Source organism: Macaca nemestrina, chromosome 16 (genome assembly GCF_043159975.1).
Source record: "Macaca nemestrina isolate mMacNem1 chromosome 16, mMacNem.hap1, whole genome shotgun sequence".
In the NCBI taxonomy this organism is placed as follows: Eukaryota; Metazoa; Chordata; class Mammalia; order Primates; family Cercopithecidae; genus Macaca; species Macaca nemestrina.
The window spans coordinates 83,529,720-83,550,225 of record NC_092140.1 but is presented as its reverse complement, the minus strand read 5'-3'; the positions used below and the strand labels follow the sequence as shown (position 1 = coordinate 83,550,225).

Here is a 20,506-nt window from a genome sequence, read left to right as displayed (position 1 = left end):
TTCCCCTTAATCTGGCACTGTAAAGAAGACAAAGGACTGTAATAAAGGACTATAAACTAGTTCAACCATTGTGGAAGACAGTATGGCGATTCCTCAAGGATCTAGAACTAGAAATACCATTTGACCCAGCCATCCCATTACTGGGACATACCCAAAGGATTATAAATCATGCTGCTATAAAGACACATGCACATGTATGTTTATGGCAGCACTGTTCACAATAGCAAAGACTTGGAACCAACCCAAATGTCCATCAATGATAGACTGGATTAAGAAAATGTGGCACATATACATCATGGAATACTATGCAGCCATTAAAAAGGATGAGTTCATGTCCTTTGTGGGGACATGGATGAAGCTGGAAACTACCATTCTCAGCAAACTATCACAAGGACAGAAAACCAAACACCGCATGTTCTCACTCATAGGTGGGAATTGAACAATGAGAACACTTGGACACAGGAAGGGGGACATCACACAGCGGGGCCTGTTGTGGGGTGGGGGGAGCGGGGAGGGATAGCATTAGGCAATATACTTAATGTAAATGATGAGTTAATGGGCGCAGCACACCAACATGGCACATGTATACCTATGTAACAAACCTGCACGTTGTGCACATGTACCCTAGAACTTAAAGTATTAAAAAAAAAAAAAAAAGAAGACGACAAAGGATATGCTCCCATACACATTGTGAGAATTTACTGAATATTTGTTGTTTTAATTTTATCACTGCTTTGTATTATGACATTGTTTAAGACAATTCGTGGAGGCAAAGAACTGAGGGTAGAGAAATGGATGGTTTAGGATGCTCAGTAGAAAAACTGCACTAGAAAAGTCTAGTATTGCAGGTGCAGACATTTCATAAACAACTGACTGGTAAATCACTATAAGAAAAATAAAATCTCTCATCCTACCTCCAAAAGATTTTCCAAATACATGATGTAGATAAAGTTGTGCCTGAAAACTTGTAATCACAAAAAAAATCACAAGTATCCAATATAAACTTGTGGTATTTATTCAGCAGCTCAACTGATCATTATTTGGAGGTACCAAAATTCATTTTTCTCATTAATTTAGGACATTGGGGGAAGGGAGAAGACATATTACTTCCAAAAATCTCTGCCAAATCAGAATTTCCCTGAGTCTGTGAATCTCAAGAAGATTGATATTACTGTAGATGCTGTCCCTCAGACTCTTATTTTTAAGTTATATTGAGAGGTACATCTCATAAAGAAAAGCCTCGGGAGCAGAGAAACAGGGAGAGGCACTTCAGTAAGTCTTGAAATTAGATGGTGAGTCAATAAACTGGTGATCCTCAGGTAGGCTCTCCTAGACCCTGAGGGTGCAAAGAAAACATGGGATGAGACGGGAAATCAAAGGGCTGATATTGTAGCTCAGATCATTTCAGACCAACCATCAAGCATGTGCCTCAGGTTTGAGAAATGTCTTCGTTCTTCTCTTTATCTTTTTGGGGACTTGCTAAATGGAAAACGTGGGTTGTGACAGTGTGTATGGTTACCAAAGGAAACAGATAACACGGCAATGAACATTCCCTATGCACTTCACCTCTTCAAGGCATTTCCTTTTCTTCTTTTTCTTGTCTAAAGCCATACAGCAGACTCTGCTTTCAGGAAATAAATGTCACTCAATTAGGAAATGGGTGGTACCAATTTCCTGAATATTTTTTAAGGGCAGCATTTCTGTTGGGATGGGCTTACAAAGAGTTTGCTGGGTGCGTTGCTTATGTTGAAGCAAATCTCCTTCTAGTTAGTGGGAAAAAAAAAAAGGTTGGGAAGACCAAGCAGAAGCCCCAGCTGGCTTTGTGTGGATGAACATTTTAAGGTAATAAGCATCTCCAGGCTATCTTTGCCTCCAAAAGGCATTATGGCACCACGTACCCTGCAGGCACTCAAAATCCTTGGTTGATTTTATTTGGTTACTGACTCTTATGATGTCACTGAAGGCATTTGAAAGAGATTCTGGAGTCCTTTTCCCATAAAATTCAGTAGTGCCATAAAAGGATTATTAACCTCAAAAGGAGAAAGCTAGTATTGAGCTCTAGACTTTCCACTTACAATCTTGGGTAAATAATGTAACTTCTCATCACCGCTAATCTCTCTGTGGGTAAGAACTCAACATTTCTGCCTGGTTTAGAACTTGAATTATTTCTTGTATCCATTATTTAATATTTATACCAATATGATTAGCTCTTAGAATAGGAAATTGTAAGATTATGTGGTCTGGGAAGGTAAGCATACTATGGTGAGTTAAATGTGGAAATTCCCTAATTTAAAGCAAAAGAAGGCAATTCAATAAACTATCATTATCTGATACTAGTTACTATTCCTTACTATTCTTGACTTTCCAGAATGACTGAAAGTGTCTAGGTAGTATTCCTCAACAAACATGGATTTTTTCATAGATTCTCCTAGGTAATTTATAAATTAATATTTATTGTAGTTTTAATTAAATAATATGTGCATATATTGAGGACATTTTTGAAATGCACAGAAAAAAAAACAAAAGTCACTTGTAATTACACCATTTGGTGATAATCAGTCTGAATATTTTGACCTATATCCTCACATATTTTTCCCTAACATAAACTGTGAATATAACACATACACACACAAATGGAATTATCCATGCTGGTTTGTAACTTCTTTTATCACTTCACAATATATTAAGAACCTTCTCTCATTCCATTATGTAGTCTAAACCATGGTTTCTTTCAAGACTGCTCATGGATATACCATTAATTAACCAATACCCTAGTGTTCAATGTTTAGATGTTTCTAAACTAACTCTGAGAACTGAAAATTTAGGTAACTGCTTCAGGCTGCAGTGACCAGCATGCCCCAAGTAGAAAGCAAGGGCGTTTGGGATACAGCAGCTCTAGAACTTAAAGGGGGCTCATTAAAGATGCTGCAATGCCCTGCCGGAAATGCTACAATTAATAGACTCTGTCTTGCAACTTTCACTCCAGAAATGTTTCTTCCTACTTCTCTGCTAGTGACGGAAGTCTAAAATAAAATTTTCTGTCTCTAGCCACTTCCTAGAAGGCTTCACACATTGTGTCCTGGAACTGGGGAGAAGAGCTGCTGAGCTCTTGCTCCCTCTTTGATATCAAGAGCATTCAGTCAAGTGAAAGAGAAGGGTCTCTAAGCCTTTGAGATGTGGGAGAGCTTAGTATAATAATAATTTCCTACAAATTTCAATTTCCAGGATTTCTAAGTATCATATAACGGCAAGTGGAATTTCCAAGAAAGGGAAGGAAGTACTTACTTTTTAAATTAGTTATGTGGCTCTTAACTACCTATGGTTAACTAGAATTCTACTACACATCATCCTGTCTTCATTTTCTGTGTTCATGCAGTATACCTGCCATCTTCAAGTCTTTGATTAACGAAGCTTATGTGCAACAGCGTTAGGAGTCAAGCTATAATAGCTTTATGTACCTACTGTGTTTTGATGAACAATACAGTATAAAAGCAGAGGAGAATTAGGACAATGATGTTCATAAACAGCACATCACTGTGCTAAGAGGCTGGTAACAGTGTATGTTTTAATATGGCCTAGTATTGATTCTTTTGGTCAGTGTCCTACTTTTAACAATGCTACAGTCACACTTTAGGATTTCAGATGGAGAGGTAGAGAAGAAAATCAATAGATACTATTTTTCCATTACCACCTGGCCTACATATCTATAGCTTCTCTGCCATAATCACATTCAAGGGACCTAAAAAATGCCTTTGGAAAGTCTGGCCCAGTTACCACGCTTTTAATAACCTCAGGAATCTACTCTGACCACCTCAAAGATTTTAGCTTCAACTCTCAAGGTCCACAGCAAAGAGCCTATGACCCAGGAAGAATACAAATTTATTTGTTCTCTATTTTCTGTTTCATTAATATATAAAAAGAAAACTTTAAAAAAAGCCTTGTTACACAAGGACTCTCGTCTGAAACCAAAATCATGTAGAATTTTACTACCGAGCCTTAAAAAAATACACGGAAAAATACTTATATAGCTAACTGTGAAAAGAAAAAAATTAGAAGCCAAACCATTCTTCTGTAATATTATAACACAATTTTGTTTTCTTCTTTATGTATTATTCTTAGTTGTTAGGTTTTTCAAAAATGACCAGGTATTATTTTTATTCAAAAAACAACTTTTATTTTTTAAAATGTGACATGCTGTCAAATGCACTAGAGCGCAATGAGGTGACCTACTGAGTGTTTTCTATAAGCATCTGCTGGAATCACAGGGGAGCATTTGACAACATTCACTGATGTTGTAAAGGATAATCCCTTTTTCATAATCAGAGATTCTTGCATATTGCTTATAAATGAAAATGGAAAATCAGGAATAAATTCTACTGAAGAATTCTCTCCTTTATTTAGGAAAGAACAACAACAACAAAAAAAGCTTACAAACTTGCCCAGATTCTGTCATCTAAACTCCTTCAAAAAATATTCTGATTTTTTCTAGAAGTTGTGCAAACCGCACTTAAATTCCAACAACACTGTGTTAATTTTGCTCAAATGCAAGCTGAAAACATATTTTAACATCCTGTCAGAATGAGATACTAAGAGTGTCGATAAAATGACACTAAAATAAATGTAAATTTAGATTGCTGTTACAAGTGGCTGCTTGGCTCTGGGAAGACGTTAGGTTGCTATAGTATTTTCCATAGCAACTTTGCATCTTATTACATAAATATTCCCTCAGTGTCCTTAAAACCTGCTACAGAAACAGGATTAAATCCACTCTCCTATGTAATGATCCTGCATCAAACCTTACCAGAATGAAATGCCCAGAAAACATAATAATCTGTAATCTAGATAATGGTGTTCCTGGCAGTCAATAAGCATCAGGGTACTTTGGGCTGCACACAGGCGGCAGTGCGGTGACCCTGGACTGCTTCCTGGCCATGTGTCTTAACTTTTCCCAGGTCAAGACCTCGGCGGCTCTCCCTTTCTGAAGATTGGTTGCTAATGTCCTCATTCTTCTTCTCTGTCCCCAACTGCCCATCAGCCCAAGCCCTCCACCAGGCTCAAGGGACTCATGGCGCTAAGCAAGAAGCCAGGGCCTGACAGGAGCTGGGAACATGGTGGGCTGCCACACAGGAAACCTTGTGGAGACCCCATCCAGGTCTAAGCTAGGCTCAAACAGGTATGGATTGTTTAAGAACTTCAGCCAGGCCTCAACTGAGTTTCACGGAGGTGTGGCACAGTTGAGTAGTTAAGAGTATTACAGAAAGCCCTTGGTCCCGTAGACACCAATGTCAGCAACACAGATTAATCTTACATAAAATACCAGATTATGGAAAGTTTGTGCATATATGAGAGAGATGTCAAGAATCATGGCATTGATAGGTGCTACATAAAAATAGGATTATAAAGGGGCTTAGCTTGAAGACAGTTTAGGCTCCAAGTGTGAATTTACAAAACAGTCTGGTTGGGCAGAAGGAATGCTTCCATTGAAATGGAATCTTCTGCGACAGGATCAATTTAAATAGCATGTTTTCTTGCATTTAAAAGGTGAAGCAATTTACAAAAAAAAATGTCTACACTTTTCAGAAGCATATCCATTATGGAAAGGGAATTGTAACTGCACACGAAATTAGGGAACTTAAAAACCCACCCAAAATAAACATTTATTTGAATTCCTTGGGTAAGATTAGCAAGATTTAAAAAAAAAAAAAAAAAGAAAGAAACAGGAAAGCCTTGGCTCCTTTGCAAATGAAACTCTGTTTAGAGTTTAGGAAGAAAGCAGGCTACTCAGCCCACCTTGCAAGATTTCTTTTATCCTCTTTAAGCTACATTAGTTCTGATTCATCACATCTCCTTGTTTGGGCCCCTTGGGTTCCCAGAAGAAAAAGAGCTTGTCTTTAATTCAGCGGTCACTGATGGACACACCCCACTGGTCTATTTCTCTTTCAGGAGATGGTGCCCTGGGCTGTCATTACATGTGAAAACAGCTTATCCTTCTATGCTTCCACTCAGCACAGACACCCCTGCCCTTGGGGTCTGCAGGTGCCCAGAGCTTGGATCCTGGCATGTGGCCTCAGACTGAGCCATCTCACTTCAGTGTCTGAATTCTCTTGTCCTTCTGCCAAGTTCTGAGCCAGTCTTGGGTGAGCCTGCTTTCGGTTACATTCAGTGTTTCCTAAAAGGAAGTTTCTACCAGTGTGAAGGATGGAGCCCCCTGCAGTGGGCCCCTTCAGTCAGCTGCTGCACCCTGGTCTGGTATTTAGTAACCCTCTCCTTCTTCTGTGCATGGCTGGTGATGGGGTAGCAGTGAGACTCTTCTTAAGCTTGTGCCTGATTATAATCTGCCTGATGGGCATTTTTAAGGATCTTTCAGAAGCACTATCACACAGAAAATACTTAATCAGAAAAAATAGGTTGTCCTGCTATTCAAAGAAATCAATGGGATGGTCAGAGAGTCCTATTATTATTATTATTATTACTTATTTTTTTAACATAAAGCTTCCAGCTACATATATAACTATTCAGGTAAGCCGATACTGCTAGTTCCAACCAAACCTAATTATGAGTTCCTAATTTGATTTAGTGGCTGAAAGATTTGGAAAGTCCTTGTTTGAATTCTTAGTGAAATTAAAACAAAATTCCTTTGTACCTATGTTACGGTGAATTTTCATGAAAAATTGACAACTCAGAAAACTTCATAATTAAGAGTGTCTGCTCCTATAAAGAGCTCAGAGTTTAAATGAAATGCAGTTAAAATCCAAAAACATTTGTTTGTGTATTATGGAAAGGAATTATGATTTGTCTACTGAGCAAGGGACTTTTTAGTTTCACTCTTCCAAAATTTGTGTTCAAAGTACTCTCATCAAATATTGGGTGAGGTATACACACTATGTAGTGATGTTCATTTTGGTTTATAATAAATTTAATTTATTGGCTTTAGGACATCCCTAATATTTTTAACTTAAAACACTTTTTATAAATGAGTCTTACACCCTGAGGACAGGGTACCCTGTATCTAACTAACTCTGTGTCCCCTGGGTCCACAGCATCCTGAGCATACAAAATGTAGACAGTCAAAACAATGCCAGGTTACAGCTCTCTGGGCCATGGCCTGTTTGCCATGTGACACTGAATTGTGTACGTATAAAGTTCTGAACATTTTGTTTGAACATGCCTCTTTAATACTTGCCATTTCAATTTAATTAGAGCAAATATTCTCAGGGTTATCATCTTCCTATCAACTTCTGGGATAAAGGCATCAAAAACATTAAGATCAGAAGAAGGGGAATGTGAATTGAAGTCCATAGACTTTTATTGATTACGTACTTGGGGAAAGGCCCAGTGCCAGGTGTTGGAGGATGACTAAGGTAACAAGCAGAGTTAACATTTACTGAGTACTTACTAGATGATCAACACTGTAAGTGAAGTCAGAAGTACCTTACATGCATTGACTCATTAACTCTCACAATGCTAAAATGTATCGGGTTTTGCCATCGGAGACCTTACAATCTAGGATAGCCTTCCTCTTTCCTTTCTCCTTTTTATTTCTTGTGAACACTATCCTGCCCCACAGAGTCAACCTGGAGGGAGAGAGGGAGGAAGGGAGTGGAAAAGGGGAAGGGAGAAGGAGAGAGGGAAAGAGAGGGAGGGAGGAAGAGAGAGAGACAGAAAGAGAAAAAGGAAGAACGGATTTGGATTTTAAAGTCTGGCTTCATTTCAGTAGGAGGCAGACTAAACAACAATAAATTTGAATTTTTGTCAAAAATTATCTTCACAGGCTTCAGAGCAGGATGCCGATCTTCTTGAATGAATGCTTCAATAAATCTGTCATCATTTTAAAATTTATTAGCAAAATTCATTTTCATTTTTATAAGCATCTTAGTTTTGCTCCAGTGAACTCCTTTTCCCCTTTAAGATTCAACTGATGAAGAAGAGTGAACACTCCACCCCCTCAGAATTCTATTGTAGGTACTGGAGAATTATAGCCAAAGATATATTGCAAATTATTATATATGGTAAAAAGCAAAAGTACAATGAAATATTCTTCATAACCAAAAAGCAGAGATATATTGAAACATTCTGATTATTTTTTAAAAAGTAAACCCAAGGTATCATATAAGTCCTTACACAATAAATTGCGACTTTTCTAAAAACCAAGCAAGTCAATTCTTTCCACCTCCTCCCTGTCCCCCCAGATAAAACCCATTACAGGGTACTTTTTGTCTTAGTATGGAGACGACAAGCAAAGCTGGCCCTGGGGGACCAGAGACAGAGCACCCTGCAGTGGGTGCAGCCTCAGCACCTCCTCCTGGCACAGGCAGGTGACAACGGAAGGATATTCTCTTCTGGAATTTCCAAGAATTCCTGGGTCAGCTACTACCCAGGAGGTCTGAGGCCAAAAACCCACTGTTTGAGCAGAGAGGAAATAGGCAGGGGACTCCTTAAAGGATGGAGGGTTTCACTGCCACTTCGGGACTGGCAATTCCCCTGTTAGTGAATTAGAGTGCTACATTTTGAGAGGACTGCTCCTGTGTAGGTGACTGGCAGATGCAAATGTGTACCTAAAAACAAGTGATGTGTCACCTCAGAAGATAGCGCTGGAAGGTGTTTCCCTCGGGCAACGGCCTCCATCCTCCCCTCTTCAAGCAACAGTTAGCAGGGATTTGTCTGAGGTTTGAACAAAAGACCAGATGGGAATTCTTGCTGTCAGGCTGTGTCCTCAAATATGCAGGGCTGAAAGCAAAACAACTGCCTGCCTCTGGGCCAGATCTTCAGGGCCCCGTGGAATAAAAAAGGTTAGTTGCCTTCCTTTCCCTTTAATCAGTCCTGGGCTTTCTTCAGAAACCTCATGCCACATTCTCTGGTCCATCTCATTTTGAAAAGTACGAAAAGACTTTGAACTCCTCGGGGCCTGGCATTTGAACTCCGGTTCTTTCATCTCTTCCCTCAGAACCTGGTCTACAACATGCCCTGCACTTTGCTCATTAATTCTGCTGACCAAGTAACAAGACTGGTGAAAGTTTTTTAAAAGTTCAGGCTCCACTTCACGCTCTCATCAGATGCCTGGGGAATACACCGAGAGAGGTGTCAGGGGATCACATCTCCACTGATGCTTCTGCAGCGGAGGCCAGGCCCTGATCCAAACAGGCATGTATGTGCTGCAAGACCTCCTCAGGGAGCATACAGTTCATTATTCTGGTCCTATCCTAAGCAGACTGTGAAATGATCCACAATTCTTACTTGGGAAATTGACAAGTTATTTGAAAAGAAACATCACCAAAACAAACAAACAAAAAAGCCACAGGTTCAAATGAGAATTTCTGACTGACGCAATTCTTTTCTCCTACACCTACCTTGTCAGGATATTAAGAATCCAAGTTTCATCTCAACTTGCCCCTCATCCAGAAGCTTCACAAAGGATGAAAAGTGCTTTTGATAGAAAGAATTTATTTCTTTATTTGAAGATCTTGTTGAACTTAAGAAATTCACACAAATCCTTGCTCTCTTGTTTTGCTATGTGAAGGTTTGTAGAATAGAAATCTTGTGAGGAAGGTGGTCTCCTCAAATAAACAAACCTGAGAGTAAAGCAGTCCTGAGGAATCTGCTCTGGGTTTAGTAGGAGACATATGTCATTGACACATAAGTGCTGGGTTTTTTTCAGACAAGGGATATATGGCTTCAGAAAATAGTGGCATGGTGCCTACTTGTATGTTAAGCTTCTGAAAGATTAAAATGAATGGAATTTGAGGGTGAAAGGGGAAGTTTCTAAGGCAGTGGTTCTCAAACTTTGGCACGCATCAGAATTTCCTATAGGGCTTAAATCAGATTGATCGATGGATTTCACTTCCCAACACCCCCGTAGCCACTAGACATTTTTGATTCAGTAGGTCTTGGGTGGGGCCTGCTAATTTACATTTCTAATAAGTTCCTAGATGATGCTGGTGCTACTGGACTGAGAACCACACCTTTGAGAACCACTACTTCAAGGAAATTAAAGCCCTTTCTCTATATGCCTGTATGCAGGAGCTTTTTCTTATGATCATCACTCGCACCCCTGACATTCTCTTCTACAGCCCTGGAGAAACAGAGCATCCTGACCACCCTGCGGTCTTGGTGACCTGATCCTTTCAGAATCTTGATTTTGGCTTCTTAATAAATTAGCAAAGATCCTCGATTCCTGGTCACCTGTAATCTTTCTGTTAAAAAGTCTGTAACAGGTGTGTGTTTTATTCACTTGTACAGATGAGGAGACAGATCAAATCTACACCATCTCTGTAATTTTCCTTTTTGGCAATGATGGCAATTATGGTTCTTCCTAGGTCCTTTGGACAATGCCCTTCCACTCAGACAAGCAGTCTCCCTTGGTGTCTCATGTTTTGAATGAGCTTTTCCCTTGCCTGCTTTTATAATACCAATGGATTTATACATAATTCAATTATATATAAAACTCATTGTAAATTCAATTATATATATCCATTGGTATTGTAAAAACAATACCAATGAGCGTTTTAAATCAGCAACTCCCAATAGACAGAGCACACAAAGCAAGGTTCTCTCTAAGCTTCTCTTCTTTTCACAACCCAAGGAGTGACACCCCTAGCTTGGTACCAAATGGGGCCAGGCTTTTAATTACAGGTTAGGTGACAGAAGATTTATGGGAAAAGAAGTCTAATTCCCCAGCATGTTGGCTCGGAAGCTAGAAAGCTTCTTCAGGGATTAAACAATTCCCATGTAAGAAGTACACTGACTAAAACCAAGTTTTACCCATATTTTAGCATCAGCTGTGGCTGCCATACTCTGGAAAAGGATTTTTATGGAAACAGGCAAACTTCCCTGAAAGAAGCATCATGGCCCCAGATCTGCGTACGGAGAAACAACTGGAGCAATTTAAATCACTCTGTTCCCAAGAAGGAGTTTAAAGTTCTATTAATAAAAAGCAGAGTCACTCAAAGATGAAAGTTTAGTATAATTCAAACAAAAGTGAGTTATAGGGCCATTTCCCAATACTTATGCCCCATCTGAGATTTGGAAGATCATGATACCTCATGGGTCTGTGGTAGTTATCAGCGTTACCTGATTCATCGACTCTCATTTTTTTGGTAGGGCTGTCACAATTCTCATCGTCAGACATTTCCATTTCTTCTTCGCGGCGGATGCCCATGAGCTGCTCACTTTGGGCATTCCGGAGCTCCTGCAAGTAGAGGATGCACACAAGTCAGAGTCACAGACACGTACGGCTTTCCCCAATGGTCTTTGGGTATATATGACTGGCATATTAACGTTCAGAATCCAAGGCTTTTATCTCCCAAATACAACCTCACCTAACCTAAAGGAGGTTCTGAGGGGTGTGGGGTAGAGAGTAGACCAAGGTCAGGCTTAGATTAATCCCTGCTCACCCATGACTAGTTAAGGGCTCTTTAGCAAATAATTTAATCTCTCTTGAGTCTCCATTTCCTCATTTGTACAAAGGGGATAATAATTTCCACCTAAGAGGGCTGCAAAGATTACACAGAAATACCTGTTACATGGCTGGCCCATGTGCAGTAAGGACTTAGAAATTATGGTTAAGAACATGAACACTGGAATTTTAAAGAAGGACTGTTCTGCCATTGACCTATGGTGTGACATTAGGAAAGATTCTTCATCTCTATTAACCTAAATTGCTCACTGGCGTATTATGATTAAAAATAGTTTTGAGGATGAAATGAATTAATGCATGTACAATACTTAGCATCATGCCAGACACTTGGTTGGTCAGTTGATAATGCTGGACATTATTATTTCTCATGCAAACATAGTGCCCCTGCATGTGTGTATGTGCTCATGTGTGATCACACACACACACACCATTCAGATATCCAAAATTTAAAATCAGTAAGATGTTAGGGAACAAAACACAAACAGATGCCTTTTCTTTTGTATTGCACATGGTCATGTAGGGGTTATTGTTTTTGTTGCAGTGGTTGCTTTAGCATCATGTTTAGAGCCACAGATCTTAAGATCACATCTTACTTTCTCCACTTATTAGGGGAGTGGCTACAATCAAGTTATTTAATTTATTTGAGACTTTGTCTATTCACTCACAAGTGAGGAATAATAATACAAGCTGTTTGGATGCAGTAGCATATGTGAAAACTCATTGTAAAGAGTAAAGAATCACACAGTACATTTCTTACTACTGTGCCTAAAATCAGAACACTGTAATCACTTATGCTAAGTATTTATATTATTATTTTGTATCAAGGTGTATATTACATATTTGTGAATCCTTCCTTACTCATTCTGTTCTCTCACATCTACTATCTTCAGAAATACTTAAAACAGGGAAAGCCTCCATTATTCTTTTTTCCCTCTGTAAAGTCTCCAAATAAAAATCAAATAGTTAAAATAATTTCACGTTGTGATCAATAAACATATGAGTAACAATAAAACTAAATTATTACAACTAATTTATTAGGGGCGTGACTTTAAACATGGTTCCAGTGCCCATGTGATGGACATGCATATATCACTCCATGTTGTGGGTTCTCTCAATTCTTTTCTCTCCTTAGCTCACAGATTTTAACTACCGCATGATGGAGAGGAAACTATTTATTGCTAACAGTATTTGAATGGTCAGCTCTGTACCCTGGGAATCACCCTTGCAGAGGACAGGGAAGGGAGAAAGCAGAGAGACAAGGTCCAAGATGGGGTGCAGGGGCACCAACCAGAGGCAGCCCTGAGAGGCCAGAGGGATGGCAGACAAGGCCTCCTTATTTGATTATGCCACCCAGAAGAAAGAGGTGCCAATTCCATCTTAAATAACACCATCAGGCATTGGAGGCGGGTGTCACATGTGATTAGTGGGGAAATTTTTAGGCTGTGGACAGCTAATTTTTCTACTGACAAAGAGCCCAATTCCCAAAGAGGTGGCTTGAAAACACTTGAAACAAGGAAAAGTCAGGTGGAAAGAATAAATGAGGCTGAAAGGGCCTGTTGTTTAGTCCCTGCGATTAATGACAAACTGTCATATGGTAGTTGTTCTTGTGGGAAAAGGTGGTGGAAAAGAAAAAAAAAATTGAGGAGAAAATGCTGAGGCTGTTTCCACAGGGTGCCTCTGGTTCAGCATTAAATCACTAGTACACTCTAATAAATCTGTAGAGGTGTTGCAGATAATTAACAGATGCTGTACATGGGAATGTGGGAAAAAATCAAGCCAATTATCAAGCTTATACGCAACTGAGAAATCATCCACAATGTTAAATTACCAACTGGTATCTAATCAATTAAGCGACATGCGAGAGAAAAATCACAGCTAATTTAGAATTCTGGGTCCTAATGTATATCAAAAGAGGTGGGGAAAGTACCAGGAAGGCACAAAGACCCTTCGCAGGAGCACCTTTGACAGCTGCACTCCATGTGTCCCTCTGGAGCATCATTTCTGTCTCCTAGTACCGAACAAAGCAAGCAGGCTTCCTTAGACCTGCATAGAAGCCTTCACACATCCTGCTCCCCACCACACGCACGCGGAGGAGGCAGGGTGAAGCGAAGGTGAGAAGCTGAGGCAGACGTGGCAGGAAGCGTGATTCGGATCAATATGTGACATTTGCTGACACTCACATTCTAATGATGGCCTTTTTATGCTCAGGTTTATTCGGTAGCAGGCCACCGGCCTTTCTCTCAACATTCCTTTTAATCACGTTTGGTTTTTATGTGAAGAAATAAACAATTCACAGATTGATCATTCCCAAATCTGAATCAGAGTTTATGGGCTCCAATTTGTGTTTTCATAACCCTCAGTTTGTATATTGCATCACAAACAGAGGACTCTTTTTTTTTTAATCTTGAAAATCAACCTTGACCTGAGTCTTAAGTCAGAGTCAGGGAGAACATCAGGTAAGCACCCTGCATTTTTCTGGTCCCTGAAAAATTAAAGAGAAATCCCACCTCTTCCTTACTCATAATCTTGAACAGAAAAACAGAACTGAATCAGTCACCAACCACCATAGGCATTAGTGAACAAAATAAAAAATGTCCTTCTTAACAATAAATTGCACTAGCATTTTAAGTGTCACATTATTGTGAAGTCATTCAGTATTCACCATAATAACAGTGATAATAAAGAATTCATTTGGTATTCATGTGGATGTTACATCTAGTGCTATTGGTATTCAACTGTAATTTAGCATTAGTTAATGGGCACTTAAAATGCTACCCAAATGATTGATCCCATAGTACTTTGTGATTCCTCAAACTCTATATAAAATACTTATTTTACAAGTGTGAGTCAAAATCATTAAATAAATAAACCTTACCTTCCGTAAGTTTGGGATTTTGAAAGAGGGGAATATCATTTAGAGAACTTTAATATTAACATGCTAGAGATGGAGCGGCATCCAAATGAAAAACATTCTTTCATTAAAAAAAAGAAGCAAAGACAGTATACTTACTTTTAAATTACAGGTTCAAAGCGTACACTACTCTGTGGGGTTAAAAATAACAGCTGGACGACCAATGACTAATGACACATTTTGGTCCTTCTAAGTGGCAAGGAGGTCAAATTCTCGGCTGTTCTCTTGGGGGTAGATACTCACACTTCACACATGCATGGATGCTGATGGGTGGACCCAGCTGGCCTAGATATTCACTCCCAACACTTACAACACTGGCTCTGGAGAGAAGTGTAATAGGACTTAACGGCTAGCACAGGGGACTCAGATGCTCCTTATGATGAGAAAATATGGACGGAAAGGCATCCTTGTCCAAAGAGCAAACTGTCATCATCGCATAGAACACTAAAAAAAACCCCTCTGTATTTAAAAGCCAGTTTTCTATTGTAAGTTTCATTTTTCTTTAAAATAATTTGCTAGGGAAAGTGTCTTGGTTGATTTCTGAGATCTTTATTATGAATGGGGAAAGTTATTTTCTCCCATTGCAGGGGAGAAAAACACTCTGTTCCTTAAGTGTTAAGTCAGCTGCTTTTCTGGACAAGGAACAAATCTCAGCTGCATTTGGAACTGACAGTGAGATCAGACAATGGCAGGCGGACTGCCCACTGTAACAGAAACCATCATGGCTGCAGCCATGCTACTCTCTGCCAATCCAGCTGTGTGATGGTGGTTAAAAAGTAATAATAAAATCACCAACCTCAGAATGCTTTCGCCAAATGTCTATGTTCTTGCGCTGGGCTTTCGAGAAATGGTCCCAAGCTTTTTGTCTGGTAGAAGCGTTGAAAACGGCCACAATCTGCTCAACTTTGGTGAACAAGGAAGTCAAACAAGACAAGTAATTTATGTTGTGATCACTATAGGGAAGCAAAGCAAAGACACTAGGAGTCTATGGATGATGTCACAATAGAAACAACATCATCAATATCCATCCAATTTGTGCCTTTCGTACTTACATTTTAGCAAGGTTGGGGATGTCTCCCTTCAAGTCTGTCTCCATAACTTTAGGTTAAAACAAATTCTAAGTATGACTGGGAAAAGGGCCTGGGCATCTACTTGCAAGCATTCTTTAGCTGTTGTTTCAATATGTGATTTGGTCTATCTATATACCTAGATCTATAGATATATAGACACTGGTGTTGGCATCCAGATATACAGACAAAGTAATGCCAGGGTTGGGTGCAGAGAAGTGAAGCCAGGGAGAAGTGGCTGAACAAGGAAGAGCCAAACATATATCATTTTCTCTTTTGGTCTCTATCTCAAGGACTCAGTCACAGTCCTCTCAAGACATTATCATGTCCAAGTTCCAAGTTGGGACAATGAATAGCCGTGCCATACCTCCCCTCAATCTCAGGGGGTCATTTTTCCTCCTTGGCTCCTTTTTCTCCCCCTGTTGCACCTACTGCAGCCAGCCCTCCAGCCCCCTGGCAGGGAACAGGAACCATAGCCTCTACCTCAAGACAGACCAAAGCTCACCCAACCAGCGGCAATGGCATGCGGTCTTATTTCAACCACCATATGGCGCCCTCCATAGCTCCTCATGATCACATTCCGTTATCACTTTCACAAGGCTCCCCGCCCTCTGGCTCCCAAACCACTAGAAGTTCTAACTCTATCATCTTGACTTAATTTAATACTTCTGCTGCTTCCAGGCCTGGTGCCACTGGACTGGTAAATGTTGAGGGTTGTGAACAAAACTACATAGACAAAGGTATGGGTTCTTAGTAGTGGGAATTATGGGTGGGGCCAAGTAACTGTGGACTTAATCTTGTTTAAACAGTTACTGATCCAGTAAGCATGAGATTAAGGAAATTAAAGCACTGAATTAATCATATGATTAAACCTGAACTTCTAAATTTTTAGTTAAGAAGGCACACTTAAAATTAGCTTCTCAAAGATTCTAACACCCTATCAACATAAATCTTTCATACGTGATTCCCAAGGCTCTATTATAAAAAAGGACATCAAAGCTCTTCCAAATCTTCTGGTGTCCAAAGAACGTTAAAGAGCAATAGATTAATCCCCACAGAAGAACAACACTTGGTGCCATAATTTTTAAAATCAGCACACAAAATAAGTGTATGATGCAGCAGAAGGAAAAAAAGCAGATTCCATTCACTTACAATATCGTGAATACTTTTCTATGCTGATGAGCAACTACTTCTCAATCTATGGCTGATTTTCACAGCGGGCTTTTATCTTTTTGCTATTAATATTTTTTACTATTTTCCACTTCAGGAGAATCCCAACCCCAAATCTCCTTATTTAGCAAAACCTGTCATCATATCACATGATGAATTTATTTCACTCAATTTTAACAGGAGGATTTGCCTTCGGTTTGGCTCATACTCTCCTTGGGCACACGTGGCTTCCCTCCTCGACCTCAACTGGGAGAACTAAACACCAGACTAAACACCTGGGGCTGCTCTCAGTGCTGGTCTTCAGCTGACCACTGACCCTTAGTGCTCTGGTTGGCTGCCCTGCAGCACAGCCAGCAGAGGAGAGAGAACCTGTTCCAGTGGACTGCTGGGGCTTTCTGCATGTTTTGTCTGTACACAGGCTGGGATAATTGGGAATTTCAGCTGCCTTCTGTAGAGGCAACACAGAACAGTCAGCCCCAAATTTAGGCTGGCAGGGGTGGTGATCAAGAGGTTATTAAAGAGTAATGGGCTTCGTTGCTTATAATAACAGACCTCTTTGGCATCATTTAGAAGAGGAAGAACTATGATGTCCTGACAGCAGTCCTGAGGGGAAAGGAAAATACGGGTTGAGACTGAGTGTTTAGGTGGTAATAGTGAAAATTCTGACATCAATCATAGAAGGCTGTTAATAAAAATGAAACACTAAAGAAAAGTATATCTGTTCATAAAAACGTGTAAGGGGCCACAGAATGAAGGTAAGGAAGACCAGTAATGCACCTGGAGGAGTACAGAAAAGAAAGAACTAAGAAGAAGGACCCAATGGCCCAATAGGGCACAGGTTTAGGGGTAAAAGGAGATTCCCTAATATCTACTCAAGCCATGTGCTATTAGATATTTGCTGTTTGTGGCTAAGTGCCTCAGTTACTTAGAGCACGTTATTACCATATCCCAGGGCATAAGTTCATTCATTCATTCAACAAACATCTGGATTCCTACTAGCTACCAGGAACTTGACTAATTGCTAGAAATATATGATCAAGGCCCAGTCCTGTCCTTGATGCAATCATAGTCTCAGAAGAGAAAGAAAGACAAGCAGATAATTATTCTATGTAAGAGAGGTGCAGACGACAGCTTTGACGACCCAGAGAAGAGAAGAGAGTAACTTAAGTAGATAGGTGGAATGAGAAAACATTCCACAAATAAGGCAACATTTCTGCCAAGTCTTAAATAGTGAAGTAATGCTTGCTTGGCAGAGAAGGCAGGGGTGGCCTGTTCAAAGGCTGGTGTAGAGTTGTGGGAGGAGGAGTGAAAGTAGCTGTGGGGCTGGGGCTGGGGCTAGTGTTAGGTATGAATCAAGAGGGACCATGTATGCTAACTCTGATTGGGAACTTTATATTGTAGGATTGGCTTGGGAGAAATTACAAAGGAATGAATTAAAGCAGAGGCTCTGGCGTGGAGTGTGGCACAGGCAGTCATGTGACAGGAAGACTGGATAGGAGGAGGCAGCTGATTTGCTACATGGGAGGAGGAAGAGTAGTGGGAGGTACCACGATGACTGGAGCTGGGAAGTACATCCCAAACTACGAGAACAAGCACCGGTGGAGGGCTGAGAAAGAAGATAAGGAATTTGCTTTCGGACATGTTGAGTTTGAGATGCCTGAAGACCATCCAAACGGAGCTGAAATATGGATTAGGGGTTCAGAAAGAAGTCAGAATTCAAAGAAATATGTCCAACATTTTCTGGGCCATTCTCAATTTCTTGTATTCTTTTTCAATAGGGTAATGAATTAGATGTAAAACTCAGTGGGATTTAATTTTATACTTATGAACTTACACACTTTTTTCCCTATACCAATCAAAAAGCAAAACAAAAACAAAACAAAAAAACCCAACAAAACCCCAATAACTGTGTAACTCAGCTTATATTTGGAAACCACCCACAGTATTCACAAAGCCCAGTTTGCTTCTCTCATTGCTGGACACATTGTCTCTGAACCAGCCATTTGTCTTGCAATTGAAAGTTCTTGGGCACACATGAAAAAGGACTCTGGAGAAGTGCTTGGATCAGCATTAATTCATCATCATTAGGCAAAAAGCACCTCTAAGAGTATGCCCTAATGAATGTCATTCAAAGACAGCATATTTTTAAACTCATAAATCAAGATGACTACTAGTATTGATGTAAATACACTATTCAGTGCTTATAGCAGGAAACACCAGAGAGGAAGTCCGTGAATTAGATGACCACTTACTACCTCTCTGCTATAATTCATACTACTTACTCTATCTATATACAATAAAACCTGTTAAGTAGTTACTATCTGAACAGGCTCCTCAAAACTTTGCTTCTCAGAGAAAGATATAACCAGCAAACAAGGTGGCACTGGCATTTGTCCAAAACAAGCAGCTTATAGAAGTTGTGCTGCAGGTAGAACAAATTGAAACCAACTCCCTACCCAATGCCTTCACCACCTTAGTGGTCTACAGAGTGGTGGCCAGAGGCCCCACACAATCCTGTATCAGACAAAAAGCATAGATTCTGTTCTGATTGCCACTTACTTATGCAAGAAAGTAAACTCAAAAATTTTGCAGGTAAAGGAATGTTTTTTCTTTGAGGGATAACATTTTCCCACATCTTCTAATAGCAACTGAAAGAGCTCTCCATCAGAAAATTTAAATTTACCCCTCACACTTTGCAAATCTTTCCCCCCAATTCTGTGTTTTAATTGTTTTGCCTAAATTAGGGATTTGAGGATCATAAGAAAATTAAAAATGATAAATTCTTCAGAAGTAGGCCTGAATGCCAGTCTTAGATATCACAGTAGAGTCCCTAGTATACTCAGCAGCTATCAATGACCCTAAGGGCAGGATAAACAGAGCTTTGATGAAGTTGCTAATCACTCCATACAGCTGCAAACCCTCACTAGTGGTTATTTATTAGCTTACACATGTGTATGAGTGGAGATACATACACTCACCTAGCATACATACATTACACACACATATGTATATATTCTTCCAATTTTAAACAAATCCATAAGACTAATTTAACACCTTTTTTTTTGCGCTTTTCCCCACCCCAAAATGTTTGGACATTTGCTGAGTTTAGAGCATACTTCTTACTGATAGAGAAATTTACAGACTATCATGAGAAGCACTGGTCCTTAACCTTCTCAGGGAGGGAAAGCTCAGAACAGGAGGACATCCATTTAGCCAGGACAGACCACACTGAAGCAAGCCCCCTGGGAAAAAGCAGCCACTGGGCACACAAGCTCAGATTTCTGGGCTGCACAAGACTCCTGAATTTTGAGCTCTGGGCAGGAACGCATGGGAAGTGATGAAAGAGGAAGGTTAGGGTCCTCCAGAGAGCACAAATACAGCCCTTTTCCCTTCATGTCCTGCTGACTGCATTGTTTCTCACAGGCCCGGCACCTCTTGTATTCCTTGCTCCAGCTGAAGAGCGGTGAAAGAGCCTTAATTCAGTTCGTGTCCCAAATATCTGGAGAAACTGATCAAGTCCTTACAGGCAGTAGGCTTGCCTAAATAAAGTACCTCAAACAAATCTTCCAAGCTTAATTTTTGTTTTTTAATGCTACTTGGGCTCATGATAGAGCCTCAAATCTGTAGGGTGAAGAGGAAATTTTTTCCCTTTAAGGAATAACCTTTTCCCAAATCCTCTATGAATAGCCCATGAGAGATTTTGAAAGGCATATGACACAAATGAAATTGTTGACCACTCCCACCCCAGCTTGTTTTTGTTGTTTTAAAATACTCATAGCTAGGGAGGAAGGGACAGAAGAAAAGTGTAAGGCTTTAGATGTAGTGCTGGAATCGGTGAGCCTTGGCTCTAGACTGAAGAATTATAATGGAGGGAATGCAGTAAGTGATTCTAGTTCTCAGGATACCCAGAGGAGCAAGACAAAGTCCAAGGGAGGAGCGGTAAGT

At 40.0% G+C, this 20,506-nt stretch overlaps 1 protein-coding gene across 13 annotated transcripts in view; it reads right to left on the bottom strand.

The window, feature by feature from the left end:
* The window catches only part of LOC105491716 (ecto-NOX disulfide-thiol exchanger 1), a 468,515-nt gene that overhangs the window by 107,224 nt on the left and 340,785 nt on the right, over positions 1-20,506 (bottom strand). For all 13 annotated transcript variants that reach the window (XM_024796026.2, XM_011758342.2, XM_011758343.2 and 10 more), the window contains 2 exons: positions 15,121-15,227; positions 11,068-11,185 (listed from right to left, as the gene is read on the bottom strand). In XM_024796026.2, coding sequence (XP_024651794.1) covers positions 11,068-11,185; positions 15,121-15,227 — 225 coding nt within the window. The remainder of the gene's footprint in view (positions 1-11,067; positions 11,186-15,120; positions 15,228-20,506) is intronic.